The sequence below is a fragment of the Oncorhynchus tshawytscha genome, linkage group LG18, assembly GCF_018296145.1.
Source record: "Oncorhynchus tshawytscha isolate Ot180627B linkage group LG18, Otsh_v2.0, whole genome shotgun sequence".
NCBI classification, from domain to species: Eukaryota; Metazoa; Chordata; class Actinopteri; order Salmoniformes; family Salmonidae; genus Oncorhynchus; species Oncorhynchus tshawytscha.
Genome location: NC_056446.1, coordinates 37,849,047 through 37,858,806, shown reverse-complemented (window position 1 = coordinate 37,858,806; position 9,760 = coordinate 37,849,047). Strand labels below are relative to the sequence as shown.

Below are 9,760 nucleotides of genomic sequence, written 5' to 3'. Positions count from 1 at the left end.
GGACAGGGCAGACAGTTGTAACCAGGGTCAGTGTTCTCACAGCGGTGGACTCCGTTGAACACGAAGCAAGCGTCAGGAACCTCTTTGCACTCATCAATGTCCTCGCACTTGATGCCGTCACCAGAGTAAGCAGAGGGGCATTTTCCACACCTCCATGTTCCATCAGGAAAGCTGGTGCACTTGGTCCCAGGGAAGCAAGGGTTGGACAGACAGCCATCTGAGGAGAGAGACACGAGCTTGTAAGTACTGTGTACTGACTGCTTTAAGTACTAGTGTTAAGTTATACGTGTAAAACAAAGTGTTTTATAAGCCCTAAAATCATTAAAAGCATTAAAAGTAATACTTTTAAAAGTGTTATTTTAACCTTAAAACGATCTAAAACCTAACATTTGTGTAATCATTCACAGTACTTAAGTTTTAAGAAACATTGTATGCGTCTGAAATGGCACCCTATGCCCTATATAGTGCACTACTACCCTATAGGTCCTGGTCAAAAGTAGTGCACTACTATCCTATAGGCCCTGGTCAAAAGTAGTGCACTACTATCCTATAGGCCCTGGTCAAAAGTAGTGCACTACTATCCTATAGGTCCTGGTCAAAAGTAGCGCACTATATAGGGAATAGGGTGCCATTTCGGACACGACCATTGTCCTGCTACTCACCGATGGGACAGGCGTTCTTGTTGCACTGCTGAGTGGCCTTGGAATCACCCTGGCACTCCTTACCACCATATTTAGGGGCGGGGTCGTTGCAGAGACGTTTACGTGTCTGAGCTCCTCCCCCACAGGTGGCAGAGCAGGTATCCCATAGCGACCAGGGTCCCCAGTTACCGTTGACTGAAGGGGAAGTAGAGAGACAGAGGTTTCAATACAGGTGTGACTGTGGTGCTCTTCATGATGGTAGGGGCATTTTGAAATGCCATCTTTGTTTCTGCAATAACCAACTCCTTGGTCGTTGACTTGCCAAACCAGGAACAAATACAGACTGCAATGGAGGCTAAATGACAGGGTACCACATGAAAGAGGATGTTCATTTGACTGCAAATATTTCAGGGTGTGAGGTGCATGAAAATGCCTTTGACTAAATGTCAAATGATCACAATGACATGTGACCCAGGTCTTGTTCTTAAAACCCTTGACTAAATGGTACTTACTTGGGCAGGGTGACTTGGTGCACGTCTCAGTCTGTCTTCCCTCTCCTTGGCAGTCCTTGCCTTCCAGCTGGGGTGTGGGGGAGTTGCAGAGGCGGATACGGGTGATGACACCCGCCCCACAGGTGACCGAGCAGGATGACCAGGGGGACCAGTGGCTCCAGGCACCGTCCTGCTTGACTGGAGGGTCACAGGAGCAGAGGTTAGGGGTCAGGGGTCAATGTTAAATGGCGTTGTTGCTCTGTGGAGTCACAGCTGGCTGATCTGCAGCTGAAGGCTTAGATGTGGTCCATCGTTTCTGTCACCATCAATACAAGTTGGCGATAAAAGTACGTGAAACAAGTTTCTATGTGACAATTGATGAATGTGATTTGGTCGGTAGATTTGAATGTGTATAGAATACTAAACTCACAGCGTTTGTCACACTCCTGAAGGTAGCAGTCCCTGGTTTGGACCGAGGTTCCCTCGCAGTTGTTGTTGATGCGGTCGCAGGAGCGGCCTCTCTGCTGAATTCCCCGCCCACAAGACACGGAACAGTGGGTCCATTCAGACCACAGGGACCAGCCGTCCTCCGCATAGTCACTCGCTATGAAGAGAGAGAGTGAATGGAGGAAGAGAGGGAGAAAGAGAGAGAGAAGGAGGGAGAGAAGGGAGGTAGAGGAGGAAGGGAGGAAGAGAGGGAGAGAGAGAGAGAAAGGGGGAGAGAAGGGAGGGAGAGGAGGAAGGGAGGAAGAGAGGGAGAGAGAGAGAGAAGGAGGGAAAGAAGGGAGGGAGAGGAGGAAGGGAGGAAGAGAGGGAGAGAGAGGGAGAAGGAGGGAAAGAAGGGAGGGAGAGGAGGAAGGGAGGAAGGAGGGGAGAGAGAGAGAGGAGGGAGAGAAGGGGAGGGAGAGGAGGAAGGGAGGAAGAGAGGGAGAGAGAGAGAAGGAGGGAGAGAAGGGAGGGAGGGAGAGGAGGAAGGAAGAAGAGAGGGAGAGAGAGAGAAGGAGGGAGAGAAGGGAGGGAGAGGAGGAAGGGAGGAAGAGAGGGAGAGATAGAGGGAGTGGAGGGAGAAAGGAGAGGGAGAGAGGGAGAGAGAGAGAGCTTATTGGACTGCAGAGACCACAAGCCCCCCCCACCCCACCCTTCGCAGTAAATGAGGGTTAAAAGCTCTTTAAGTTATTAGAGCTCCGGTCTAATATACGCGATTTAGCCCTGGGATGAGTGTATGTGTTTGTGTGTGCCTGTGTGTGCCTGTGTGTGTGTGTGTCGCCTGTGCATGTCTGTGTCCGTGTGTGTGTGTGTGTGTGCCTGTGTGTTGGTAGAGTTAAAGAGACGGCCTCCCCTGGGAGTTCAGGAGAGTTAGAGAGGCCAAAGGGAAGTCGGTAAAAATGGGAAAGTCCGTCTAAGAAGCTGAATGCACAGTGATCCCCATTGACTGCTGTTACTTGTAAAAAGGAAACCAGGGACCATGTCATAACGTTGTCCAAGGTACTGATGAGTGTGGTTGTCTGCCTTTCTTTAGGTTTTAGGGGCCACTGCGGCCCAGCCCTCTTAGGTATGTGGAAAATGTCTAGGATGCATTTGGTAAACAGAGAAATTTTCCATCCCACTTAAACCAATTTGTCCCAATTATAGCCATTACAAGCTGAAGATTAAAGATGTTTTGGGTGGATGTTTTTCGTGTCTTCATTAAACACACCGTGTAAACATTCACTGTGCAGGGTGGGAAAAGTATGTGAACCCTTGGATTTAATAACTGGTTGATCCTCCTTTGGCAGCAATAACCTCAACAAAATGTTGTCTGTGGTTGCTGATCAGACCTGCACAACGGTCAGGGGGAAATTTGGACCATTCTTCTATACAGTGTTCTGACACATAACAGCCTTTTCATACATTAACAAGCTAGGAGATTTAAATCACCCTTAAAATGAATTTGTTTTTCTTGAATAGGAACTTTTACGCCGAGAAAATGTTTGGTGGCTTCATACTTTATTTGGCAAATAGAATCCGAGTAGATGGCAGTAAATGGAGTGCTGTTTAAATGACCTGTTTGTCTTAAAGACATTAAAGGACAACTCAGGCTATCAATGGCTTTAGAATAGAATAAACCTCTGGTTCGTAATACTGTATATAGACTTCCTTGAACGTGAGGTGAACCTTTGTTTGTGCAGGTATGTTACTTCTTGTATGGAGTTGGAACCACACAAATAGAACCATAGAATCAGAACCAATCATTGTAATTCTAGGGTTGGAACTCACGTGTTCCACAGCGCGGGCAGCACTCTCCATCGGGCACGGTTGCGTTGGCACACGGGATCAGGGGGCAGGAGATCTTACGGCACACGGTGGCAGAGTTCTACAAAAAAGGGGCGGAGACAAAGAATCACAAGGAATCAGGACGTTAATGACATACAGTAAGTTCCCCCTTTTCTGCACCTGGACCAACTTGGGTCAGTACAATGAGAGCCAGAGACCCCCTGTGGACCAATCAGCACCTGCCCACTGGGTCAGGGTAGTAGGAATACGGCCAAACAGTCGGTGGAGGGTTGAACTTGGGCACTGACGACCCCAAAAACTAAAAAATCTATCTACCAAAAGAAGCGCATAGCGTTTGCCTTGATGGACAGAACGTTCAATATATCTGTCTAATGAAGCATATTAACATCCTGGCCAGTTGATTCACAGATCAAGAGAGCCCATGAGCCAAGGGGATTACGAGGAGAAAGGTGATACTGCTGGCAGAGCAGATTTGCCTGCAGCAGTTTTGATTGAATACAGTAGCACTCTGTGTCTTCCTGTCTGTGGGCCACTTGTCTGAGCTAAAGCTCTGTTTTAAATATGTTGTTAATTAGAGATGAGGAGCTGCTGAGAAGAGCTGAGGAGGTAATTAGAGCTGAGGAGGTAATTAGAGACGAGGAGCTGCTGAGGAGGTAATTAGATATAACGAGTTAATTAGAGGTGAGGAGGTAATTAGAGGTGAGGAGGTAATTAGAGATGAGGAGGTAATTAGAGGTGAGGAGGTAATTAGAGATGAGGAGGTAATTAGAGGTGAGGAGGTAATTAGAGACGAGGAGCTGCTGAGAAGAGCTGAGGATGTAATTAGAGACGAGGAGATGCTGAGAAGAGCTGAGGAGGTAATTAGAGACGAGGAGATGCTGAGAAGAGCTGAGGAGGTAATTAGAGATGAGGAGCTGCTGAGAAGAGCTGAGAGGTAATTAGAGATGAGGAGTTAATTAGAGGTGAGGAGGTAATTAGAGGTGAGGAGGTAATTAGAGATGAGGAGGTAATTAGAGATGAGGAGGTAATTAGAGGTGAGGAGGTAATTAGAGACGAGGAGCTGCTGAGAAGAGCTGAGGAGGTAATTAGAGATGAGGAGCTGCTGAGAAGAGCTGAGGAGGTAATTAGAGACGAGGAGCTGCTGAGGAGGTAATTAGAAATGAGGAGGTAATTAGAGGTGAGGAGCTGCTGAGAAGAGCTGAGGAGGTAATTAGAGATGAGGAGGTGCTGATAAGAGCTGAGGAGGTAATTAGAGATGAGGAGCTGCTGAGAAGAGCTGAGGGGGTAATTAGAGATGAGGAGCTGCTGAGAAGAGCTGAGGAGGTAATTAGAGATGAGGAGCTGCTGAAAAGAGCTGAGGAGGTAATTAGAGATGAGGAGCTGCTGAGAAGAGCTGAGGAGGTAATTAGAGATGAGGAGCTGCTGAGAAGGTAATTAGAGATGAGGAGCTGCTGAGAAGAGCTGAGGAGGAAATTAGAGATGAGGAGCTGCTGAGAAGAGCTGAGGAGGTAATTAGAGATGAGGAGGTAATTAGAGATGAGGAGGTAATTAGAGCTGAGGATGTAATTAGAGATGAGGTAATTACAGATGAGGAGGTAATTAGAGATGAGGAGGTCATTAGAGATGAGGAGGTAATTAGAGATGAGGAGGTAATTAGAGATGAGGAGGTGCCCTATTCTCTATATGGTGCTCTACTTTAGACCAAGGCCTATAGTGGGCCTGTTCAGGCTCTGTCTGTTCACTAGAGTGGTGGGCCATGCATGGTCACTTCACTACAGCACCCACTGTTGGCTTGTTGGCTTGATGCCAGCCTCTTCCTCCAACCCAATTACTGTCCAGATGACAGACAGGTTTTGAGTAGCGAGCGGGCACTTGCTGAGCGGGGATGAGTATGTGTTTGCAAGTGCCTGTCTGAGAGTGCAAACGTAGGTGCGTGCACACACACACACACACACACACACACACACACACACACACACACACACACACACACACACACACACACACACACACACACAAACACTCACACACACACACACACACACACACACACACACACACACACACACACACACACACACACACACACACACACACACACACACACACACACACACACACACACACACACACACACACACACACTACCCCACTACCCTCCCCATCCACACAAACTCTCTCGACTTTGGCCCTTACTTGACAAGTGCACTCGGTACAGTCGTCGACGGTCCACTCGGCCTTGTTCTTGTGGACGATGCCGTTGTGCAGACAGACTCCACTGTGGATCCCAACTCTGTTCATCAAAAACTTGTTCTCGTCCGTCTGAAGGAGACAGGAAGGAAGGAAGCATACACTCCGATATGAATACTGGATGAGAAAGGGTTTTAAATTCACACACTGTTTCACTCTTCAGTTGTCAATAGCCCAAGTGGTTTGAAAAAGGGAATCAGGTCTTTGAGAATTATTGTTTAGCATTAAGAAGCCTTTCAAATGAAAGGTAGTTAGAAAAGCATACCTAATTTGATTTAATTAATGAACTAACATGCAGTTTGACAGACTAGCCAGAGTTGGTGCTGGTAGGCCAGTATGCTAAGCAAGGCCCACATGCAGGGACTGACAAACAGTTTGTTGCAGAGTATCATGCCACAGACAGACAGACAGACAGACAGACACATACAGAGACTGACACATACAGACACAGACAGACACATACAGACACAGACAGACACAGACAGACACAGACAGACAGACAGATTTGATTTTGATTTGACAGACAGACATCTGGTTCAGGAGTCAGGTGTGTTTCCTCACCACTTTGCGCAGCTCGTTAGACAGCTCCTTCACCACCACTCCCAGCCCCTTCAATTCCTTGAACATGCCAGCCAGGTCCTCACAGGAGAACCCACAGATCATCTGCAGGTCTGGAGGGAGGGAAAACACAGAGATATATGGAGATATGTGAATTCTATGGGAAATACAGTTTCACTATCAATGTACATGAAGGCTTCCAGACAAATGTTCAACTCACTACAGCTACAGACAACTGCTGACAGTAGAATAGAATAGAATAATTTACTTTCTTCTTATGCTTCTATGCTGTTCTATGCTGTTCTATTCCATACTGTTCTATTCTATGCTGTTATATTCTATGCTGCTGTTCTATTATATGCTGTTCTATTCTATTTTATGCTGTTTTATTATATTATATGCTGTTCTATTCTATTATATGCTGTTCTTTGCTGTTCTATTCTATTATATGCTGTTATATTCTATTCTATGCTGTTCTGTTCTATTCTGTATATGGAACCCTTTTCAGGAGAGTTTAACAGGGTTTATACAGGGTTTATACAGGGTTTATACAGGGTTTATACAGGGTTTATACAGGGTTTATACCAATAAGCAGCAGTAGTTGTGTTTACCTTTAGTTTTGTGGCCAGTGTAGTCCGTCCTAATGGCAGGGCTGGACCCATTGATGGTGTCGTCGATAAGGACGATCTCATCAGTCAGAACAGCTGAGGGAGGGAGGGAGGGAGATGAGGGGGAGAAGGCGGGAGGGAGAGCAAAAGAGAGAGGGAGGGAGGGGATAGAAGGGAGAGGGGATAGAAGGGAGAGGGGAGAGGGAGGGAGAGTGGAAAGAGTGGAAGCGAGGGGGGGAGGGAGGGAGACAGGGGAAAAGGAGTGAGACAGAGTAGGGTGGGAGGAAGAGGGAGGAAGGGAGAAACAAGAAGAGAGACTGTTTAGAGCAATGTAAACTGGCAATACCCACTAGACCACAGCAGACCACAACATACACACTGTCCCCAGGGCTCATTGGTGATATAAGGGTGGATGAGATGTAACTACACTCAGTTGAATACAGAACATTACAGCCTCATACTATCTTGGATCACAATGAAGTGAATGAGTTAATGTGCCCAGCCCTGAGGAGGCAATGAAGTGCTTGTAAACTTCAGCTTTCCCATGGCAACATAAACGTGACTTTGTTAGCAACTTTCCCATGACAGATAACTCGGCTCTTAAACAATCATAAGCATGTCTTATAGAATGCTTGGTGGCTTTAGAAGAATAACCAGTGATGCATGGGTAAACACGCACATAGGGAGGGAGGGAGATGTCAGCTTCTACTGTCAGCTTTCTGTTCATGATTAGGGTACTTACAGTTTTGACATCCCTTGTTGCGCAGAATCGCGTCCAAAGTGGTTCCAAAGACAAAGCGCACGTTTTGGAGCACCCCCTGCGAGAATCAATGGCCATTTTAGCTCGAGTATTGCAGTCACTGTCATTCGACATTTACGCAACAAATATAGGACTTTATGGATCATACAAGGGTTTTCAATATGGTGTACCGTATACATTTTATGGATGGGTCTATAGGTTTTATGCACATCATTTTTTATTAATTTAAGTGTCACACAATACTAAATTCAACACTTACTAACATCTAAAACAACTCGATCACTTATATCATCTGTATCCATTATGTGTAATGCCGTGCGTCATGTGCTCTGCGCGCTCCACTTACCATGAACCGGTCCTTCACCGCTCCCTTCCCGATCCTGAGGCGCGCTGTGGCGGGAGTCTCCTGAGTGAGGATGCTCTGGATGGGAGCGTCCAGTTCCGCCGTGTTCACCTCCTCACAGCCAACATACAGCTGCGCCCGGTCCTCCTGCACGAACAGCGTAATATTCTTCCAGTGGCCCGTCGCCAAGTCCACATCTTCTATCGAGACCACCTGTTGCTTATTAACGGTGGAGAAAACCACATCCAGGGTGTTCGCTTTTCCATTCGAGACAATCTCGAACACGGCTCCTGATCCGTCCCGCTTCTCCACGGTCAAGAGGGAGCCCCTGGTCCGCTTAAACTGCTTGAAGTTAAGCAGGAGGAGGAAGCCCCTCTCGGCATGGATGGAATCGATGAGGTCCCTGAAGGAGCTCTCGGGGAGCTCGGGGATCAGGTCCGGGTTGAGGATCTTGTAGGCGGGACTGTATGGGTCGTCGCCCTTCACTAGGGTCACTCCGTGGTTCTTCTTGGAGACTTGGACCAGCTCGAACAGGTCGTACACGCTATTGTCGTCTCGGTTCTCTGTGGGAGGGACGTGGGAATGAGTGGGAGCAATTAGTCTTTATCTGCATGTCTTTGGAATTGATTATTTTTGTTGTGCGGAATGAACTCTAAAGTTCCCTATGTTAATCCATGTCCAACGCAATCAATACATTAAAGGGGATAATAAAATAAAAAAATATATATATTTTTTTTTTAAGTTCATGGAGTTTTAAGTTGAAGCGTTAGAAACTCCGTTAATTCTAGACAAACATACAGTATCAGACAAGCATCTCACCTGCAACTCGTACGCTCTCGCAGGTCAAAAGCATCAACAGCAGAAATATTCCTGTCAACTTCATGGTGAAACTCTGTTTTTTTCCCTATGAAAAACAGCAAATAAGGTCAACCACTTTTCACAAAAGTTCATATTTACACATAACATTTAAATATAATAATAAACAATAATCCAAACGCATATTATTATTTAGTATAATAAGACAATATTTGAAACATATGTCTTGATATAGGCTGGATTCGTTGAAAAAAAAATCTAAATATTGTTAACCCACCTGTTGAATGAAAACAGCAGAGAGAAACAGTCAAATCCAAATAGAAATGGAAATCCAATAATAATCCACAAGATAAAAACAATTTATTGTTAATTTTTAATGTAAAGGAGTCCGATATAAGATGCAGAAAGTACGTTTCTTGTGTTGCTTTAATTGAACGGCCAAATCTTCTCTCTGGTATCTGAAGCTAAGAACCTAACTGTAAGCCAGGGGACAAAGTACTATTTAAATAGTTTCATGACATTCCTAAGAACGCGTCTCGCCCAATCAGATGGTGGAAGGGAAAAGGGATGAGCTTATGGTCTTACCTCACAGCAAGTAGAGCCGCTGGAGCGCACTGAGTCCCATTCAGAAGCGCACAAGGGGAGAGGGGAGATAGAAAAAAAACGCGCCACATTCCAGAGGCCGAATTCCATGACCGGATCCATACCTTTATTAGACCATCATTTCCCGTTATTGGTTTACTCATCAGTTTGAAATGTTCTCGTAAAAAATAAAATAATAATAATCTTCTCTATCTTTAAACCTTTTTGCTCATGTTTGATTAAGTTTATGCTTAATTCTTACACTTGCTTATCAATAGTGGTCTCACCAAAATAGGTAACTGATAATCAGTGTTATTTTCTTATGGAGAAAGTTGGATTAATATGGAAATGCGAATCAATTCCTAGAGCGAAAATATGGTCTTATTTATTCGCCAGACTGGCTACAGGAATTTGCGAGAGGATGCTGTCAGTCAATT

At 45.7% G+C, this 9,760-nt stretch overlaps 1 protein-coding gene across 1 annotated transcript in view; it reads right to left on the bottom strand.

Annotated features, from left to right (window-relative positions):
- LOC112217958 (thrombospondin 1b) overlaps positions 1–9,219 on the bottom strand; it is a 19,617-nt gene extending 10,398 nt beyond the window's left edge. The window contains exons 1-12 of the mRNA XM_024378580.2: positions 9,019–9,219; positions 8,745–8,829; positions 7,929–8,488; positions 7,565–7,640; positions 6,826–6,918; positions 6,218–6,327; positions 5,603–5,728; positions 3,389–3,485; positions 1,563–1,736; positions 1,154–1,330; positions 663–836; positions 1–217 (exon numbers count right to left, since the gene is read on the bottom strand). The exon at positions 1–217 is cut by the window's left edge and continues 64 nt beyond it. Of these exons, the coding sequence (XP_024234348.2) occupies positions 1–217; positions 663–836; positions 1,154–1,330; positions 1,563–1,736; positions 3,389–3,485; positions 5,603–5,728; positions 6,218–6,327; positions 6,826–6,918; positions 7,565–7,640; positions 7,929–8,488; positions 8,745–8,808 (1,868 nt within the window). The 5' untranslated portion in view covers positions 8,809–8,829; positions 9,019–9,219. The remainder of the gene's footprint in view (positions 218–662; positions 837–1,153; positions 1,331–1,562; positions 1,737–3,388; positions 3,486–5,602; positions 5,729–6,217; positions 6,328–6,825; positions 6,919–7,564; positions 7,641–7,928; positions 8,489–8,744; positions 8,830–9,018) is intronic.
- Positions 9,220–9,760: the final 541 nt, after the last annotated feature.